The 20,935-nt window shown below is 60.8% G+C and overlaps 1 protein-coding gene across 1 annotated transcript; it reads left to right on the plus strand.

Annotated features, from left to right (window-relative positions):
* The first annotated feature begins 1,718 nt into the window (after positions 1-1,718).
* Positions 1,719-19,257, plus strand: LOC116830785 (phospholipid phosphatase 3-like). The gene is made up of 7 exons (XM_032790434.2): positions 1,719-1,883; positions 3,073-3,462; positions 11,840-11,997; positions 12,646-12,926; positions 14,645-14,702; positions 16,422-16,598; positions 18,744-19,257. The coding sequence occupies exons 2-7, from the start codon at positions 3,270-3,272 to the stop codon at positions 18,843-18,845; spliced, it is 969 nt and encodes a 322-aa protein (XP_032646325.1). The 5' UTR covers positions 1,719-1,883; positions 3,073-3,269; the 3' UTR covers positions 18,846-19,257.
* Positions 19,258-20,935: the final 1,678 nt, after the last annotated feature.

Consider the following 20,935-nt stretch of genomic DNA (forward strand, 5'->3'; position numbering starts at 1 on the left):
GACCAGTTGGACCCTGGATGTGTAGGCGAGACCCACCAGCCAGACACCTGGGAGAGTTCTCTGGAGTAACTCCGAGCCCTCCCCAGCTAGTGTCCCTTCTCCGTCTGTTGGGGATCTTTGCTGCTAGCAGCCACAGATCGGCTCCGTGCCATTGTAGGCCATCCCGTCACACCATCCCCTCCAGCAATGTACCAGTTCAGTCTTGGACACAGTTAGGTTCTCCCCCGACTGCTCCCCTTGGAACAACCAACCGAAGGGCAGGGAAGGGAAGAATTACTAGTAGACAGCACAGGGAATGGAGTCAAATAGAAGGATCCAGCCCCTCCCCCAAACACACATTTTAGGGGTTGCTGCTTCAACCGGCGTTCCTGGTTTTCCCATTGCAAAACAGCCCCTTCTTTTCTTCCCAAACAAGAGGGGACAAAAACTTGCACAGAAATATCCCTGCCCCTACTCGAGGGTTTCTTCCATTATTGCCACAAGGTAGCGCTGTGTCCCCCCAAGGGCCACACTCTTTTTGGGTGCAAAATCAGGTGCAGTTTAAAGCCATCCCCGCAAAAAGTACCTGCCCCTGCTCCTTCTGTTTGCACAGGCCCTGGAGGGGAAAGATCCAGGAGCTTAGCCACCATGTCCTGCCCCACTGAACTCAGTGGGGCTGTTACAGTTGCTTTCAGGGGGTGCAGGATGGAGTGCTAAAGGCCCCCTAGAACTAGCAATACTCCCTGCTCGCCCAGCCAGGGCGTCGCATGGCTGTGGGCATCCTCATTTGGAGAACCAGGCCTGGAAAGTGCCAACACAGGTCTGTGACTATCTTCATGCATGGGAGTGGGCCATTATGCAGGTATGCAATCTAATGCAGGGGGGGAAGGCCCCTGTAACTATAAGTAGGGACTGGAGTGAGGGTTTGCAGGGCTGGGGGGCTAGTCGGGTGTGTATGGGGACAGACAGAGAGAGGGAGGTTCCTGGAGATAGATAGCAGGATAGCTACTAATGCAATGGTGCCTTTCCTATGTGGGACCCCGCCCCACCTGGAAATCCCTCTCCCAGCTCTCTAGATTCACAGAGGGGAAGCCAGCCCCAGGGGACTATGCCGGTTATCTGGACAGACCTGCCGCATGGCACAGGCCAGAGGTTCCGGCATCACAGCCCGTATCTGGCCAGGGAGCTAACATGGATTTATTAACTCAATCGAAGGTATTTACCTGGACTCTCTTACCATATTATGTGAGCACCTCACAGCTTCTCTATCGACACCCCCCACCCCCGCATCCCATGAGGGAGGGCAAGGCTGTTCATCCTCATTGTAGAGGGGGAAACTGAGGCACACCATGGTTATAGTGACTGGCCCAAGGTCACAAGAGGGACTAGAACCCAGGTTTCCCCAAGGCAGAGGCTTGAGCCCTGCTCACTGGGCCAGCAGGGCTTCGGGGACCCCCTCTTCCCACCCCTGCTCAGTCCTCTCCCCTCCCCTCCCCCTAGGCCTGGGGGTGGGGAGGTCTAGACCCTCTGCTGGCCCCGTGGGGATACACAGGAGGGTCCCAGCCTGGAGAGACGCTGATCTCTGCCAGTCAGTCCCCCCCGCTCCTCCCCCCCCGCTCTGATCCGTGCTCCAGCCCCTGGCCCGGGCCCCTCCCCAGAGCCCGCGTGGGGCAGGACGGGGAGGGAGGAGCCCCAGTCCCAGCCCCAGCCCCAGTAGCTGGAGGTGGAGGGAGCAGCTGTCGGCGCTTCTCGGTCCGGCGCTGGGCTGAGCAGGAGCCCGGGGAACCAGCGCCCCAGCCCGGCTGCAGGGAGACCCCCTGCCCCGCTCTCGCGGCGGCGGGGAGAGGAGTCCGGCCCCAGCGAGCGGGGAGCCCAGCGCCGGTGAGCGCGGCAGCGGCCAACAGGTACCTGGAAGGGCTGCCCCGGGGGGAGCTGGGTCCCCTGTCCCGGGACCACCCATCCCAGCCCCCCTGGGGGGAACTGGGACCCCGGCTGGGTCCCCTGTCCCGGGACTTCCCATCCCAGCCCCCCTGGGGGGAGCTGGGACCCCGGCTGGACCCCCTGTCTCCGGACTTCCCATCTCAGGCCCCTTGCCCTCTCCTGCCCCGGGGGGAGCTCGGCCCCCTGTCCTAGGACTCCCCATCCCAGGTCCCCTGCCCTCTCCTGCCCCGGTGGGAGCTGGGACCCCTGGCTGGCCCCTCTGTCCCGGGACTCTCCATCCCAGGCCCCCTGGGGGGAGATGGGACCCTGGCTGGACCCCCTTCCCGGGACCTCCAGACCCCCCTTCTTGGGGCCCCTGCCCCCTGAACCTCTCCTCCCCTGAGGGACCTTCCCCCTCCGTTCCCAGGATCTCTGCTCCCTATATGCCCCTTCCTAGGTGCCTCCTTGGACCCCCCTGCCCCCACAGGGAGCTAGGACCCCATGACTAGATCCCCCTGGATCTCACCTGCCTGTGGGATCCCCCACAGGGAGGTGCCCTGAGTGCTGATCTTTGTCCCATCTCTGGGATGTGCAGTACCTCCTGGACCCCCCCTTCCTGAGCCCCACTACACCCCCCTTCCTGGGCCTCCACCCCCCTGAACCCCTGCCTACCCTCTGATTGTGCCTATCCATGGGGGGAGCTGGGCCCCCTGCCCTGACTCCCCCAAAGGGGAGGCTCAGGCAGGGTCCAGCCAGGGGAAACTGTGATCTCTGCCCCCGCTCCACAACCAGAACTTGGGTTTAAAACTGAATTGCATGCCTTGGAAGCTGTAATGTTAAAAAGTGCATGTTACATGTGGTATTAAATGTCTGTGCACATTTACACACCTTCACATTCTTACACACACACGCAAATCAAACCTTTGATTCCTCCCCCCCNCACACACACTCTGGGCAGCTGCCATCTCTGCCCATGCTTCCTTGCAGCTGGCCCTGTGCATGCCCCTCCTGGAGCCCACAGCCCTTCGGATGCCGTCATCCCTGGAGCATAGATCCTTGGGATCCCCCCTCCCTGCTACTGAACCCCTGTCTCCCCACGCTGCCCCCCAGTGCAGCCGCAGCCTTGGCTGACCTGTAGATTAGAACAGTTTCTTTGTTTTTGCTGCTTTCCAGGCTCCCTGACCTCTGTACCGAGAGACAAGGAGGAGCAGGAAAGACACCAGCCTTCTGCTGCTCCGTCCTTGTGCCAGGCTGTGCCCGAAATCCGGATTCCCTCCCAATCCCCTGCCACTCCTGAGGCTGGAAATCCACATTCCCCTGGTCCTGCTCTAGGAATCTGGATTGCACCATTCCTCCTCCACCCGAAGGCCATGCAAAAGGGCAAGTGTGAACTCCTCCCCGATCTGCCCCCCAGGCTCTCTGTGGAGCCCCAGGCATGGCCGGGAGGCCGAGATGTCCGGGTGACAGTCCGGGCACCCAGCTCCCAGCCTGAGGATTATGTTGCCCCAGGGCTGGGGCAGAGAAAGACCCTCGTCGTCCTGGATATCGTCTGTCTGCTTGTGGGTAAGTGCGGCACGGGCAGAGCCCCATGCGTTGTGGGCCCCCCTGCCTCTCCTTTCCCTGGGACTCCTGCCCACTTTACAGTAGTGCTGCGGATCCCAAAGCTGTGCCCTAGCTCTGAAATGCAGCCACCTCTGGGGAGGAAACTTGGGCCAGGACTTGAGCTGGAGGGCATCAACGAGGGAGGGGGCCTTGACACCAGCTGGTCTGGGGGAGGAAGCAGAGTTACTAGCTGCCCCATGGAGGCAAAGACCATGTCTCCCTGTAGACAGAAGTGCCGGCTCTTATTTTGGGGCAGAAGCGACTCGAATCCAGCGCAGTTTGAAGTTGATGGCATGGAAGCCAGGTTAGCTGGCTGGAGTGTGAGAATCAGTTTGGTTTCATTCCCAGCAAACCCATGACTCTGGGGAGTCTGGATCTGCGCAAACCTGATGACTCAAAGCTCCGGGCCTCATGTGGCGTGTCCGGTGCATCAGTTAGGCCCCACACCTTCTCCTCTGGAAGGATATTTAATGGCACTATAGCTGCAGGGATCTCACTTCGATCTGCCACCTTTCCCCATCAGGGCTGCGTCTGGACCCCAGCGGGATCGGCGCTTTCAGAGCCCGTTACCCACTAAACTGCTGGTGTCTCTGGGGGAAAAGCAAGGAACACACGTTAGTCTAGGAAGGAGAATAAGATGGAAAATATTCTAATGGCATCAATGGGCCAGACCCGCCAGGGGTGCTGGGCTCAGTTCAGAGCCGTCTGCAGAAGGATCCAGCATTAGGTGGATGGAGCATGGCTTGAGGCCTGGGGAAAAGCCTCTTACGTGTGAAGAGAGAGATTAACATTGTGGGAGTGTAAGGCCTGGTCCACACTACGCTGTTAAACCGATTTTAACAGCGTTAAAATCGATTTAACGCTGCACCCGTCCACACTACACTGCTCTTTATATCGATTTAAAGGGCTCTTTAAATCGATTTCTGTACTCCTTCAAAACGAGAGGAGTAATGCTAAAATCAATATTACTATATCAGAATAGTGTTAGTGTGGACGGAAATTGACATTATTGGCCTCATTATTTTACAGTAGCTACCCACAGTGCACCACTCCAGAAATCGACGCTAGCCTCGGACCATGGACGCACACCACCGAATTAATGTGCCTAGTGTGGACGCGCACAATCGACTTTATAATATCTGTTTAATAAGATCGGTTTAAGCTAATTCAAATTTATCCTGTAGTGTAGACGTAGCCTTAGAGGCAAATGAGGCGGAGAAGGTAGATCCGTTGGCTGTGCCTCACGATACAAGGAGAAATTGAATGAAGCCAAAAGGTGGCTCGCTCAAAACAGAGCAAAAGAAATACTTTCCACACGCAGGTTACGTCCTTGGCCTGTGGAACTCCTTGCTACAAGATGTGCTTCATTTCAGCAGGATTTTGTTTTTTAAAAGAGGAAGGGCTAATGAGACTATCTGGAGTTAGAGGGCTAAAAACGTAATAACCAAAAGGTTTGAAAGGATGACAAAGGGCCTGTTTGTGTAAAAATCGACCTTTGAATCTTGGAGGTTAATATGTGTTCTCCCTTAACTTCTGACAACAGGGTTTTATTCTCTGGCCCTGCCTGCTCTCAGAGACAGGGTAGTGAGCTAAGTGGATCCACCAGTCTGGGTTCTGATGTCTCTGTCTATATATAGGCAGAAATATCCTGGAATAATCTACTGGAGTGATCTATTTTGAGTACTGGGGGCCAGATAAGTAAAACTGGGCAGATAATGGATTTTGGGGGTTTGTTTCTTTCACCAAAACAGCAAAGCAAAATAATCGTTTTGGGTGGAAGGAAATATTTCAGTTTGACAAAATCAAAATGTTTTGACTTGACTGCAGCCGTTTTGAAACATCGTGGGGGGAAGGGGGGGTTAAGTAAAACTGGAGGAAATTTTGGAAGGAAAAGAGTCGTTTCAAACCGAGAAATGGGAATGCTTTGGCTTCATTTGATTTCTGGGCACGCAATTGGTTGAGCAGACTTGATGCGCGGAACAACACACAGTCAACTTGTGGAACTCCTTGCCAGGGGATGTTGTGAAGGCCAAGACTATGACAGGGTTCAAAAAAGAACTAGATAAATTCCTGGAGGATAGGTCCAGCGATGGCTATGAGCCAGGATAGGTAGGGATGGTGTCCCTAGCCTCTGTTTGCCAGAAGAAATGGGTGATAGGGGATGGGTGGGGTGGTATGGGGAAGGGCAGGATTGGCCTTACAGGTGGGGGACCTCCCAGGGCGCCATGGTCGGGGGGGGGGTGCTATGGACACAACTCTTCCCCCCCTCTGCCCCCCCACCAGCCTAAGACCCCTTTAGCCCCCGAGTGCTGGGCCCGGAGGAGGAGAAGGGCTGGGTCACCCCACCTGGGGGCTCCTACCATGAATCAGGCTCTAGCTTCTAGTCCCAGCCCAGCCAGGAAGGGATGGGATTTCCTTTTCCCCTGCATGGACCGTTCCCAGGGCTCAGTCAAACCCACCTCTGGACAGCTGCTGGTTGGGAACCCAGCTCTGAAGGCGGCAAGTGAAGGTGGCCGTCCCTTGTCTCCCTACAAGAGCCTTGTGACCCCCTCCCTCCCAGGACCTACATTTGGGTCCGGACCCCCTTGGTTACAACACGGTGACGTTTCAGATTGAAATATCTGAAACCAGGACATTTACAATTTTTAAAATCCTATGACCGTGAAATTGTCCAAAATGGCCCGTGAATTTCATAGGGCCCTTCTTACTGGCCAGGGAGCTGATTTAAGTTAAAGGGGGCTGGGGGTGGGGATGTACGTACAAAACCTGACATCAGTTCAGTTGAAGCTGATTGCAAACAGAACCCATTGCAGAGGGGCTGTGCTGGTGTAAATCTGTTTCCAAACCAATTTACAGACCCTATTTCAGTTCCACTTCAGTCAAACAGGAGCAGGGCAAAGCCAGATAGAGCTCATTCTTGCACGGAAGTCGTGTGCCCTGGTATCCAACCCCTCACCATCTGTAATATATGTTGCCTAACAGCCCCTCTGCGTGGTAGGACCCCCTGGGGAAACTGAGGCACAGAGCAGCAAGTGACTTGCCCAAGTTCTGTGGCAGAATTGGGAACTGAGCTCTCCCAGGTCTCAGGCTAGCACACTAACCACTGGGCCATTCTTCCTCTCTATGAGCCCCCTGACCTGACTGCACTAGCCACTGGGCTCAGAGGGACAGTTAGTGGGGTGAGCCAGGGGAGTATCTAGCACGTTAGCAGAGCTGGGAGTGCCATGGGGGGGGATCTGAGTCAGTTTGGCTTGGGGAGCAGCGAGAGACGCCACGTCAGCCCTGCCACTCTGAGGGATGGGGGTTGCTGCTGGACTGGGGGAGCTCAGTGGCTGGGGGGGACCTTCAGGTTTTAGGGGTTGGATCATGTTGGGGAGAGGGCAAGGTGGGTTGGATCATGGGACTGTGCCAGGGTGGCGTGGATCAGATCCTGGGGAAGAGGGAGGCTGGTGGAGTGGATCATGAGGGTTGGAGTTGGAGAAGGGGTGGGATTGGTGGGGAGGGGGGCAGACTGGCAGGGTGGATCGTGGGGGTTGGGACAAGGTGGGTGGGGCTGGATCCTGGGGGAAGGGTGGGGGCAGGTGTTGTATTGCAAAGGGAGGCTGTTTGGGGGGATTGGATTATGGGGGGGTGTTAAATGGGGAGGGAGGGGAGGACTCACTGGTGGGGGTTGGGCTGTGGGGAATGTGGGGGTCAGGTTGGGTGAAGGATGGACAACGCTGATCTCCAGAAGGCTCTGGGATAAGGCATCAGGGCGAGGGAGGAGGGGGATTAAGAAAGGGTCACAGGTTGTGCCAAGTCGTGACCCCCCCACCCCCACCGGGGCTCTGCCCACATCCCAACCATCCCCCTTCGCCGGAGAGAGCCCACGCCATCATCCCAACCCACGGGGAACCCCCCACCCGCTGCAGGACCCCAGTGCTTCCCTCCTTCCGCCGGCACAGCCCACCCCAGGATCGGGGCCCGGCTTGGGCAGCCTCCAGTGCCCCCTGCCAGTACCTCCCCCCACACCCCATGGCACCAGCTCGCTGCCCGCCAGGGGTCTGCGGGGTGGGGAGGGGGGCTCCCCTCCTCTCTCTGCTTCAGCCGCTGACCTGCTTTTCTCTTCCTCCTCCCGCCCTGGTTCCATCCCGTCCCTGCTGCCCTCCCTTCCTGGCCTTGGGCTCCTGGCTGCCGTTCAGGGCCGGCCGCGCCCTGCAGCTGTTCCCTGCTCCTCTCCCTAGGACACTGCTCGGTGCCCCTTGGCCTTTCCCACCGCCGGTTCCACCTGCTTCCACCCCTCGGTGTCGGGCCCCAGCGGTGCCTGCTGAACCTACCCGGGAGTGGGGGAGAGTTTCTGGCCCTATACACCACCCCGGGGGCGGGCGGGAGGGGGAGCCGCAGGGGCATCCACGCACAGCCCCTGCTGGGGTCAGGGCTGGTACGCCCGTCCTGAGTGCAAAGGGTACGAGTGCCTGCCGGCCTCGCACGCTTGTGCCCTGCAGGCCCTGGGATCCCTTCACCAGAGCAGTTGTCCCAAGAGCCCCCCCCGTGCAGGATTGACCCAGTGAGGCACTAGCCCCGGGAATCCCTCCCTCCCCGGCAGCACCTCCTGGGCCCTGTTCTCTCCCTCCCAGCCCGGCACCTGGGTCTGAACTGCAGGGAGCCCCTAGCCCCGGGCAGTGAGCCAGGGGGAGTGGGGGACGCCCGAACATGGACAAGAGAGGGGCTATTAATAGCCGAGCCCTGTCCGAATAGCCGGGAGGTTTGGCGTGTCTGAGATGGCTGGGGCACCGCGGCTGGGCAGGGCTGGGTCAAGGGCAGGCAGGGGGCACTGGGCTGGTGTCGACAGAGCTAATATAGACCAGAGCTAGGGGCTGAGCAGGCGTCCCCCCTCTCCCACCCCTTCACTGTCACAATGGTGCCCCCGTGGCGCACAGGGCATCTTCCCCTGCTGTTCCAGCAGTGCCCCCCCCAGGTGGGTGAAGTGCCCCCCAGTGTCCTGACAGCGCCCCCTGGTGGGCGAGAACGCTGCTCCCCCGCTTACCTGGCTGAATCACACCTTCTGTGGGCACAGACTCGTGCCCGGGTACCACGTTCGCTGGCTAAGAAGCTGCCTTTGGCCCGTGGCCCGCAAGGAAATTGACAGCTTCGCACAAGCCATTGTTCGGGGGATGTGATTGCACGCCTGCCTGCCCCGCTCGCACGGCGGTGTCCTGGCAACAAGAAGCTCCCCCACGCTCTGCTAGCTGAACCCCCGTACGCACGTTTGCACCCCCCACCCCAGGCTGGAGGCCCTGGCACTCCCCTAAGGGGGCAGGTAGCTGAAGGCATGATGGGCGCGTGCCCCGAAAGCCCCAAGCTGGTCTCTCACTGCCGCGCAATACGCTTCCCTCCCCTGGATTTCAGGGTATTTGGACTTTTCTTCTGTCCAAACTCTGTGCTCCAATGGAGGGTGCTGATTTACACCAGCTGAGGATCTGGCTCCGTGGCTCCAATGGAGTGATGCTGATTTACACCAGCTGGGGATCTGGCTCCTTGGCTCCAATGGAGGGAGCTGATTTACACCAGCTTGGGATCTGGCCCTGTGGGTCCAATGAAGGGTGCTGATTTACACCAGCTTGGGATCTGGCCCCGTGGCTCCAATGGAGGGAGCTGATTTACACCAGCTGGGGATCTGGCCCTGTGGCTCCAATGGAGGGAGCTGATTTACACCAGCTGGGATCTGGCTCTGTGGCTCCAATGAAGGGCTCTGATTTACACCAGCTTGGGATCTGGCCCCGTGGCTCCAATGGAGGGTGCTGATTTACACCAGCTAGGGATCTGGCCCTGTGGCTCCAATGGAGGGAGCCGATTTACACCAGCTGGGGATCTGGCCCTGGTGGGTTGGGGCTCCCGGTCATGGCTGGGGTTCTGAACGCGCTGCTGCGACTCCAGCCCTGGGCTCTCAGTACGAATACGGCCCTGCCCGGCAGATCACAGCGCAGCCGAGTGAGGATGGAAACCTGGAGCCGGCTCAAGTCAGTCCCTGGGGCCTTGGTATCCGCACAGCGTGGGAGTCTCTGGGAGCTGGGTGGGGTCCAACGTTGGCCCAGGCCAGCCGTCCCCGTGAGTCTCAGATCTTCGATGTCAAAGCCGGGGGTGGCTCATTCCTGCCAGTGGGCTGCGTTCCCGAGAACGCCCCCTGCAGGCACCAGGGTGACATGCCCCTCTGGCATGCCCAGCCTTGCGGGGATCCTGCCCCAAGCTGGCAGTGCCCCCTGGTGGACATTCCCAGTTCTGGCGTCCTCACTTTCTCCCTGCCAGTCTTAAGGGTGGTAGTGCCCCCTGCTGGCCCCCCAGGAAAGCACACCCAGCCCTAGCCACTCACCCGTCGTGCGGTGCCCCCTGCTGGGAGGAGGGAGTCGGGCGCCCCCTCCTAGGTCCCAAGGTGCTCTGCAGGCATCGCCCTGGCCCTTGGCGGGCGGCCTAGCCCATCGGAAAGAGCAATCCTGAGAAAACTCATTTGCCAAGTGAGACGGGAAGGGAGGGAACCTGGGAACCAAACGTGGAAACATCGTTCTCAGCCCCAAAAAGGATCCCAGAGCCCCCTGGGAGGGTTATGCAGCCTCGTCGTCTCTTAAAGTGACAGCCCAGGCACTGCTTGCTAGGATGCCTGGGTCCCACCAGGGCTTGAATCCCACCAAACTGAAGCAGAAAGATGAACTGTTTGCACTCCCTACTGCTCCCTCCGTCAACCTCATTGGGATCTTCTTCCATCTCTTCACACTCCCATCCCAGCCTGCTACTGCACAGGTTCATGATCTCAGCCTCTGAGTGCACCAGCATCCTCATGCCAGGGCACTAGTGCCAGAACATGTCCACCCTGCTCACCAGGATCCTCGTGCCAGGGTGCTAGTGCCAGGACATGCACACCCTTCCCACCAGGATCCTCGTGTCAGGGTGCTAGTGCCAGAACATGCCCACCCTGCCCACCAGGATCCTCGTGCCAGGGTGCTAGTGCCAGGACGGGCACACCCTTCCCACCAGGATCCTCATGTCAGGGTGCTAGTGCCAGAACATGCCCACCCTTCCCACCAGGATCCTTGTGCCAGAGTGCTAGTGCCAGGATTTGCAAGCCCAGCTCACTGGGATCCACACCTGCGAGGGCACTAGCACTGTGGTTCCCGCTCCCAGTGTCTGATCACGCTGGTGTCCAAGCACCCGAGTGCCAGGCTTCCTGCTCTCAGCCTCGTGTGCAGCAGGACCCATCCGGCAGGATTCACACTTAAGTTCCCCAGCACGCTGGGATCCAGGCCGGCAGGATTCACACTTAAGTTCCCCAGCACGCTGGGATCCAGGCCTTAAGTTCCCTGGTTTCACGCTTGTAGCCCCCACGTGCGACAGGATCTGTGCATGGGAGCATCCGGGTCTCTGCTCCCACCTCACCAGGGTCTATTCACCATTGTCCAGACTGGTGCTTCCAGCCCCCAGCGCTGCAGGGGTCTCTCACGAGTGCAGGGTTCATGGTGCAGAGGAGACAAACTGGGCCACGTGGGCATTTTTCTCTTCTAACAAGGGAGGGGGAATTTGGCTTTACTGCCCCTTTAAGAGCCAGGCACAGACGTGGCTTCTTAGAATCAGGAACTCACCCATCCTGGCTGGAACTTTAAGGCCTAATCTCCTCCCTCCCTGCACCCCCCATCACTGACTCCTGCCAGCAGCCCTAATGGAAAGCAGGTTGCACCCCGTCCCAGCATCCAAGGGCTGCTCCTGCTGGGATCAGAGGGGAGATCCCCCTACTTTGCTCTCAGATCAGAGTTGAGGGGGGGCTGCCACCTGTTGGGGTCTGAGCCATGTGCCCTGCCTTGGGGTGGTGAGCAATGAAGCTGGTTCCTGGAGGTGGGGTATCAGGATGGGGGGGCGGGGGCTGTCACAGGCCAGTAATGGGGGGGCAGCAGGATGGAGCGGGGTGAGTCATGGACCAGACTCGAGGGGAAGCAGGATAGTGGGGGTGGGGTGTCCTGGGCTGGTCCCTGGAGGGGTGGAGGCAGTGAGATGGGAGTTGGGTGGTATGACATGATGCCTGGGGGAAGGGCAGTGGGATTTGGGGGGGGTCACAGAGCGATCTTGAGTGGGGGAGGTGTCAGTATTGGGGGGGTTGTTGCAGGGTGTCATGAGCTGGTGCCCTGGGGTGGGAGAGGCAGTGAGATGGGGGTGGGAGAAGGGAGGGCAGTCCCTGAGGGGGGGAATCAAACTGGGGTGTCCTGAGCCAGTTCCTGTGGGGGAAGCTCGTGGGATTGGGGCAGGGAGGCCTCACAGATGCCCCCTGGGCTGGGTTAGCCCCCGCTCAGCACCCCGCTCTCTCTTCCCGCTGCAGCCTCCATCCCATTCTTGGTCTGTGAGGTTGGCCTGGTCCCCCCCATGCACCGCGGCTTCTACTGCAACGACAGCAGCATCCGCTACCCGCTCAAGCGGGCGGAGACCGTCAGCGACACGGTGCTGATCTCGCTGGGGATCCTCATCACCTCTGTCTCGGTGAGTCACTGTGAGAGGCGAGCACCCCCTGCTGTGCCCCCTGCAGCACCATGCCCCCTAGTGCCACACTGGGGCCCGTGCTGCCTGCCAGGAGAGAGTGCCCTCTGCTGATCCCCCTGCTACATTCCCTGTGGGGTGTCAGGGGCTGGGTGTGAGAGGCTGGAGGTGGCAGAGGGGTGGGCTCTGGGTAGCTCACCCCCATGTGGCCCTTACAAAATGCTAGCCATGACTGTCGACACAGAGCACCTGTTTCCAACCCTTCCTCCGAAGCATCAGCCATTGGACCTGGAGACAGGATCTCAGCGTGGGCACGATCCGCTGCTGCAGAACCCACCTCTGCAGGCTGCTTGCCTTGTTGAACTCCCTGCTGCAGGGTGTGGGGCAAGACAGGAGGGTGGGGGGCAGGACTGGCTTTAAAAACGGGGATTGGGTGGGATGAGATTATGGGGTAAACCAAGGGGCTGGGACAGGGGAAGCAGGGGATTGAGTCCTGCTGGTCTGTAAAGTGCATAGGGAGCGTCCTTTTCTCCAGCTTCCCACGGCCCTGGAGGCTGGTCCATGTCCCAATCCATGGAGTGGGGAGCTGGCTGGGACGGCTGCCCGTCTTAAGCTGCCCGTCCCCTGGTGCCTCCCCATCTTGTCATGCAGATCGCCCTGGGCGAGAGCTACCGCATCCACTCCCTGCACCTGGGCTCCCGCTCCTTCATCCCCAACCCCTACGTGGCCGTCCTCTACAAGGAGATCGGCGCCTTCCTCTTTGGCTGCACCGTGGGCCAGTCCCTCACCAACATGGCCAAGATCACCGTCGGCCGCCTCCGCCCCCACTTCCTGGCCGTCTGCCGGCCGGACCTCGCTCTCCTCAACTGCTCCCGGGGCTACGTGGAGGAGTACGCCTGCACTGTGGGGCCGTCGCAGGAGAAGGAAGCCAGGTGAGCTCCCGGGGGCACTGTCCCTTTAAGGCAGGGTAGGGGGTTGAGGTGAAGGATGGGTCCCCCTCTAGTGGAGCCAGCTGCAGAGTGCAGGCCCAGATTTGGGGGTGGGGGGTCCCCTGGTGGTGACACCTGGCCTTACAGGCTCAGGAGAACCATAGGGTCTGTCTGTCTGTCCAGTAGCCTGGCCTAAAAAAAATCCCCTATAGATTTCCCACTGAGACTAGTGTGACGTGATGGGTGCCAGGGGGAGTTCTGACATTAGACTGCCCCTTGCCCCAGTGTCATGCCCCCCCTGCCCTGTCCCTGTATCTGGGGGTAGGTCCCCATGGAGAGTATTGGGGGGATCCCCATACAACTTGCCCCTCCACAGTGTCCAGGAGTGGGTCCTTTACACAGCTTCAGGGTTACCGCACCTCTGAGCCAGGCTGGGTTTGAACCGGTGTCTGCTCAGGGGATGTCCCCTTAGGCCTCGGCCCCCCCTGCCCCCCCGGAGATATAGGCTTGCAGCCCCTCTGTAAGTCCCTGCCATTCACCCAGCCACCCGCCTGCAGTTCTGCTCTTTCTCAGGGGCTACGCTGGTTCTTCTTGGGCCAGAAGAGTTGCAGAGAAAACTCGGCATAAACCAGCCTCCTGAGACCGAAACCTCTGGGGCCCTCCTGCTTAGAGTGACCAGATGTCCCGATTTTATAGGGACAGTCCTGATTTTTGGGTCTGTTTCTTGTATAGGCTCCTATTACCCACCCACCCCGTCCCGATTTTTCACATTTGCTGTCAGGACACCCTACTCCTGCGTCACGCCCCGAGCTCTGCTGGGACAGACCCCGGGGGGAGGCTTGTCTGCTCCTCGGGCTGAGGAGTCCTGGTGATGCTCCAGCAGCGGGTTGTGTAATCAGCTGGGGCCCAGCACAGTCCGCGTAGACAGATGGAGACTCGATGAAGATTCTGCTCAGCCCAGCTCTCTAGTGACCCCCGTTCGCACGCCCTGTGAGGTCTCTGACTTCCCAGGTGAAAGACTCGTTGGGGTTCCCAAGCCAACTTATCCCCCACTGACAGCAAACGTGATCCCTTCCCCCACCTCACCACTGGGCAGCCACGCAGTGTATCAGGGAAACGGAGGCACACTCCGGCTTCACAACAAATACGACCAAAAATTCCCACTTCGGCACGCCGCCAACTTCCGCCTGGGGGGCCAGTAGGTGCCCACGTCCTTCAGGCTCTTTGGCAGGGTGTGACCTCTTGGTTAAAGGTCAAAGTCAAGGGTTCCCAGATACTTCGGGTTGGCCCTTTGTACCACCAGCCCCTGGCCACCTGGACCCCGTCCGACCCAGTCTGGGCAGTCACTCCCAGAGTCTGCAGTAATTGTCCCCGCTGAGTTTAGTTCCTGGAGGGAGCTTGGCACCGTGCCCCCCAGGGGGCAGAATGCGGCCCCTGGCTCGCACAGATGCTCCAAGATACTGTGTGTCTGTAATACCCGGAGGGGTCCCATGGCGGCTGCCCTGTCCCAGTGTCTGGGGTTGTGGGGTGGCTCCCCGTGGAGACTGCCCCCGCCATGCTGGACACCCCCCTGCCCTGGGCAGCGGCTTCAGAGGCCCCCCGGCCTGGCCCTGGATGGGATCTGAGGCAGGCGGGGGGGGTTGCTCGCGGGATCCCACTTCACCCCTGGCAACAGGCGGTGCCGCCAGCTATAACCCAGGCCTTTATTTGCCCCCTTGTAGGAAGTCCTTCTACTCCGGCCATGCCTCCTTCGCCATGTACAGCATGACATACCTGGTGGTAAGTGCCCCCGCCCGACCCCACCCACCTTAACAGTGCACGGGCCTGATCTGATCATCCTAGAACCTCCCGCGGCAACCCTGGCCCCATCCCTCGTGGGTCATGCCTGAATGCCCTGGGGCGGGGGTTCCCCTGGCCAGTGGAGCCCTGTGCAGAGGTCACTGGCGGGCAGGGGGAGATCTCCCGCAGGGCAAGCTGTGGGAGGTCACCGGTGGGGCAGGGGGGATCTCCCCACAGGGCCAGGTTGGGGGAGGTCACTGGGGGGCAGGGGGAGATCTCCCCGCAGGGCCAGGCTGGGGGAGGTCACCGGTGGGGCAGGGGGAGATCTTCCCGCAGGGCCAGGCTGGGTGAGATCACTGGTCACCGGTGGGGCAGGGGGGATCTCCCCACAGGGCAGGCTGGGGAGGTGACTGTGGGGGGCAAGGGGAGATCTCCCCAAAGGGCCAGGCTGGGGGAGGTCACGGGGGGGGGCAGTGGGAGATCTCCCCACATGGCCAGGCTGGGGGAGGTCACTGGGTGCACGGTGGAGCAGCTGGGCCTGGCAGCCCCTCTTAGCCAGCGACCCCTGTCCAGGATCCCACCCCGAGCCGGAGTGACTCCTGCGATTCAGACCTCAGCAGGGAGTGGAGCCAAGTGCCTGGAATAACCCAGCTGAGGGTCCCTCCGTGCCAGGCACTTCCTGCCAGCCTGGCAGTTGGAAGGTTACACACAGAGCCCACTGGGGGCCAGGACGCCTGGGTTCTATTCCTGGTGCTTGGAGGGGCATGGCTTCTTGGGGGTTAGAGCAAGGAGGGGCTGGGAGCCAAGACTCCTGGGTTCTACCCCCAGCTGTGGGAGGAGAGTGGGGTCTAGTGGTTAGAGCAGAGGGACCTGGGTTCTCTCTCTGGCTCTGAGAGTGGGGTGGGGCGAGCAGAGAGCCCCCTCCAGTGGCTGATGGCAGAAGAGTGGTTCTGGGCCCCACATGCCTACAGAGGCTTATCCTGCACCTGAGCAGCCAGTCGTCTGCGGTGCAGCCAATGTCTGGCTGCCCTGGCTCCTGTCTCCTGACTGGAGGGTAGTGCGGTCCAATGGGTGAGGGGACAGTCCTGACTCCCAGCACCCATGCTCTAACCACTAGACCCCACTCCCCAGAGCTAGGGATAGAACCCAGGAGTCGTGACCCTGCTCTCAGCACTTGTCTCACTCACTCCCCTCCTTTCCTCCACTCCCCACACCTGACCCATCTCCCCCCTCATCAAAGTGAGTCAGTTTCCCTCTGCCGCCACCGCACCCGAATGGCCCCTTCCCCCGCCCCGGATGCCTGGGTCCGTGTGGCTGGTGATGGAGAAGGGCCCATTGTTCCCTTGGGGAGCGGCACAAACAGGTCCTTTATGCGTCCCTGGCTGACGGGCCCGAATGGTGGGTGGTGGGGGCTGGGAACGTGTCTCAGGCGCGGGCAGCGGTGACGCCACCGACGAGGACTGCGAGTAGCCCCCCAGCTCAGATGCCTTTTATTCTTCTTGCTGTGCTGTGGGGGCCAGGGATAGGGGGAGCAGCATTTGGGGGCAGCAGGGTTTGGGGGGGGGCATGAGGGGCGGAGCGTAGGGGGCAGGAATCAGAGCGCAAGGGGGGAGCTGGTAGGGTTTTGGGGTGGGATCAGCAGCGTTTGGGGGGAGTGGCGACCAGGAGCAGTGCCCTCCCCCAATGCTCACCACCCCCCTTCTCCCCCCCGCCCTCCAGTTCTACCTGCAGGCGCGGTTAACCTGGCGGGGTGCCCGTCTGCTGCGCCCCCTGCTGCAGTTCGTCCTGCTGCTGCTGGCGCTCTACACCGGCCTCACCCGCATCTCTGACTACTGGCACCACCCCTCGGACGTGGCCGTGGGCTTCCTGCAAGGGGCGCTCATCGCCTACTGGGTGGTAAGTGTGAGCCTCTGGCTGGCCAGTCAGCCCCTCCACACCAGCCGGCCCCCCATCAGCCATCCGGCCGTCTGTCCAGGACAGATCAGTGCCTGGACCCCTTTAGGTCACCAGCTCGACTCCGGCCCGGCTCCCGGAAGTGTGAGAAGTTTCTCTGGTTTCTTAGAGCATCGGGGTGCACGTCCCAGCCCACCCCACAGTCAGTCCATGAGCCCGGCTGGGAGCCAGGACTCCTGGGTTCATTCCCCAGCTCCGGGGTCTAGTGGGTTAAAGCGAGTGAGGGGACCGGGGTTCTGGGAGCCAGGACTCCTGGGTTCTATTCTTAGCTCTGGGAGAGGGAGTGGAGTCTAGGATTTAGAGCAGGTGGGCTGGGAGCCAGGACTCCTGGGCTCTGTTCTCAGCTCTGGGAGGGGAGTGGGGTCTAGTGGTTAAAGCGGGGGCGCTGGGAGTCAGGACTCCTGGGTTCTCTCCTCAGCTCTGGGATGGGAGTGGGGTCTATTGGTTAGAATGGGGCTGGGAGTCAGGAATCCTGGGTTCTCTCCCCAGCTCTGGGAGGGGAGTGGGGTCTAGCAGTTAGCTCAGTGTGGGGGCCAGAACCCAAGACTCCTGGGGCTCCATTCCTGGCTCTGCCGCTGACTCGTGTGACCTTGAGCCAATCCCTTTCCCTCTCTCAGGGGCTGCAGCGGTGGAGGGAACGTGTGGAGAACGCTCTGACCTCCTTGGGTGGCAGGCGCTGGAGCCAGGGCCACGATTCTCCCCCATGCTCTCCCCACTCCCAGTCTTGAGGGGGTGGGGGCTGTGCAACCAGCCCGGAGCTGAAGGGCCAAAACGCCATTGCTCCCAGGGCCGGAGCTGTGGGCTGCCAGGAAACAGCACAGGAAATGCCTCCTGCTTCAGCATTAGAACAGGCAACAGGGAGGAAATCTTCCCTCATCACAGGACTGCTGGGCTCCCAGCCAAGCTCCCCTCCCCTTCCATGGGGGCCCAGCGGCCCAGCTCCCTCCCCACAACCCCGGGGGTCCTTAGCACAGCATGGGCCCAAGAGGAGGTGTGAACTCCCTTGTACTCATGTGGAAACTGAGGCACCAAGGGGGGATGCAGCCTGCCCAGGAGCATGGAATATAGAATCCAAGGAGCTGGGAGTCAGGCCTCCTGGGTTCTATCCCCAGCTCTGGGCGGGGGATCTGGCGGGTCAGAGCACAGGGGTTGGGAGTCAGGACCAATGATACCTCTAATTTTTCCCATCCGTGTGTGGGATGAATCTTGTTATGGGCACCAATATGGAGGTGATCTGTGGTGGGGGTGGGGCCGGGCCCAAGGGGTTCAGGTGTGGGCTAGGGCAGAGTGTTAGGGGTGCAAGGCGAGTGAGGGCTCCGGCTGGGGTTGCTGGCTCTGGGGTGGGGTTCGGGTGTGGGAGGGGGCTCACAGCTGGGGTAGAGGGTTTGGGTGCAGAGGGAGTGAGGGCTCCGGCTGGGGCTGCTGGCTCTGGGCTAGGGCCGGGGATGAGGGGTTCAGTGCGGGAGGGGGCTCAGGGCTGGGGCAGAGGTTTGGGGTGCAGGGGGATGAGAGCTCCAGCTGGGGGTGTAGACTTTGGGGTGGGGATGAGGGGTTTGGGGTGCAGGCTGCCCTGAGGCCGCAGTGAGGAGATAGGACTCCCCCTAGCCCTCTGTGCCCCCAGCAGGTCGGGGCCAGGGGAGAGGCTCCTCTCCCCACTGCAGCAGCTCCGGGAATGGGGGAGAGTCTCTCCCTGCCACAGCAGCTCTGGGGATGGGACCGTGGGAGAGGCACCTCTCCCCACCGCAGCCCTGAGCACCTGCACAGCCCTTGATAGGCTGCTGCATGGCCCTGCAGCTTAGAGGGAACGTAGGTCAGGACTCCTGGGTTCTATCCCCAGCTCCGGGAGTGGGAGGAGGTGGGTTAGAGCAGGGGGAGCTGGGGGGTCCTATTCTTGCCTTACATACTGATTCACCCTATAGCCTGGGCCTGCGGCTAAACTAGAGCCTGCCTTGGTTTCCCCTCCAGTTGTGGAATAAACCCCCACCCCGAGAGCGGGGTGGGGGGCAGGGTCACGTCAGTGCAATTAGCTCTCCCGCCCCCCTTCCTTTTAGGTCTCACACCCCAATTTTCAATCTCTCCTCCTTCCAGGCCTTCCACATCTCAGGCATGTTTCGCCACAAGCCTCCAGCCTCCCGCCTGCCCCCGCTTTGCCCCGATAGCCCGGACTCCAGCGGCCACACCAACTGCTAGGCATCGTGCTGGAACGGGGGACTGGAGGGATCACCCTGCTGGGACCAGCACCCAGCAGGCTCCTGCACGGCAAGGGGGAGAGCCAGCCCCGCTTTCTGCTCCTCCGCAGAGCACGTGGCCCCACGTGCTTCCTCTCTGACAGGGCTGGGCTTTCCTGTGTTGCTCTGGTCGCCGCCAGCTCTTTTCCAAGCACTTTAATTTCCTCTTGGATGCCTGCCCTGGGTCAGGTCGTCGCCATCTCTCGAAAGGCTTCCTATTGGGCGGGGTTCTCCCCTGTCCGTCGCAGGAGGAAATCCTGCCTTCCTCTGGCTAGGGCATGGCAGGAAGTCTCACCTTCTTCTAACACGGATATTGCAGCCGCATCGCAGGAAGTCCCACCTTCCTCTGGCAAGGGCATTGCAAGAAGTCCCGCCTTCCTTTGACATGGGCATTACAGGAAGTCCCACCTCTTCCCTCACCCCCCCCCACGCACATTGGGATTTCTCAGCTCGCAGAAGGATTATGACGATGATTTGCATGATATTCTTTGGCCACCTTCCCAGGCTCTGCTACCTGCTCCGCCAGTGAAATGGCCCCTCCCCTCCCTGCTGCTGGGGAGGAGGGCTGTGATTGGTGGACAGGGGGATGAGGAGGACGGGCAGAGCGGCAGGTGGTCGAACATGAAGGATGAACCCCAGGCTGCTGGGCAGGAGTGGGGTCCACAGGGACGGCTCAAAGGGGGCTCATCTGTGCCACAAGTGGCTCCTGTTCTCAGATGTTTCTGCCCCCCTGGGGGGGGGCTGGACTGTGCCTCTCGCCCCGCATCCCCCATGCCCAACTGGCCCTGATAATGTGAATGGTATTTTTGTAATAAATGGTACAGACAATCGACTGGGCTGGCTCCGGGCTGGGGCTGGCTCTGGTGTGGGGCGCATGGGTCGGTCCCGGGGGCTTCAGGCAAGGGGCTTTCTTCCTCTCTGCAAGCCCTGCCTTGGCAGCTGCTCTCTAGAGCTCAGGCAGGCGATTGAGGGGGAAGGGAGGTTGAAGGAGGGGGCTGTCGGGGTGGGGATTGTTGGGGGACGGAGGGGCTGTGAGCCCAGAGCTGAATGGTGGTAGCGGAGGGGCTAATTCCTAGCTCATGCAGGAGCCGCCTGGCCGCTGTATCCTGGCACAGGATCCTTCCCCACATTCCTGCTGGCTGATAAGGCTTCCTCCAGCTGCGTCCTGGGGCCCTGTCCTTGTGCGCTGGGTTTGGGATGAGGGGGAGGGAAACTATCCCATCCCTGCCCCTCCCCAACACTGTTAACTAATAGGGGCTATTGTTTTATTCTCCTTTTGACCATACAATCAGCTGACTGGAGGATCCAGAGCTGGGCTAGCAGGAGGCTGCGGGCTGGGACTGAGGGGCCCTGGCAAAGCTGGGGGGGAGGGGAACCTAGGGGGCTAGGATAGTGGCGGGGGGGCTGCTGGTCGGGATTGAGAGGCACCTGCCTGGCAGTGGGGTGGAGCGGGGATCCCAGAGCTAGGGTAGCAGGGGCTGTGGGTCAGGATTGAGGGACACTGGCAGAGCTGGGGGGGATCCCAGGGCTGAGGTAGTAGGGGCTGTGGGTTGGGATTGAGGGACACTGGTGGAGCTGGGGGGATCCCAGGGCTGAGGTAGTAGGGGCTGTGGGTTGGGATTGAGGGACACTGGCGGAGCTGGGGGGATCCCAGGGCTGAGGTAGTAGGGGCTGTGGGTCGGGATTGAAGAGGCAGCCGCAGGGCTCGTGGGATGGAGGGGGGATCCCAGAGCTAGATAGCAGGGGCTGTGGGTCGGATGAGCAGCACTGGTGGGGCTGGGGGGGATCTCCCAGTGCTGAGGTAGTAGGGGTTGTGGGTCAGATTGAGGGACATGGTGGAGCTGGGGGGGAGCTTCCAGGGCTGAGGTAGAGGGCTGTGGTCGGATTGAGGGACCTGGTGGGGCTGGGGGGGTCCCAGGGCTGAGTAAGTAGGGGCTTGGGTTGGGATTGAGGGAACACTGGTGGGGCTGGGGGATCCACATGGGCTGAGGTATAGGGGCGTGGGTTTGGGATTGAGGGACACTGGCGAGCTGGGGGGGGATCCCAGGGCTG

Source organism: Chelonoidis abingdonii, chromosome 26 (genome assembly GCF_003597395.2).
Source record: "Chelonoidis abingdonii isolate Lonesome George chromosome 26, CheloAbing_2.0, whole genome shotgun sequence".
In the NCBI taxonomy this organism is placed as follows: domain Eukaryota; kingdom Metazoa; phylum Chordata; order Testudines; family Testudinidae; genus Chelonoidis; species Chelonoidis abingdonii.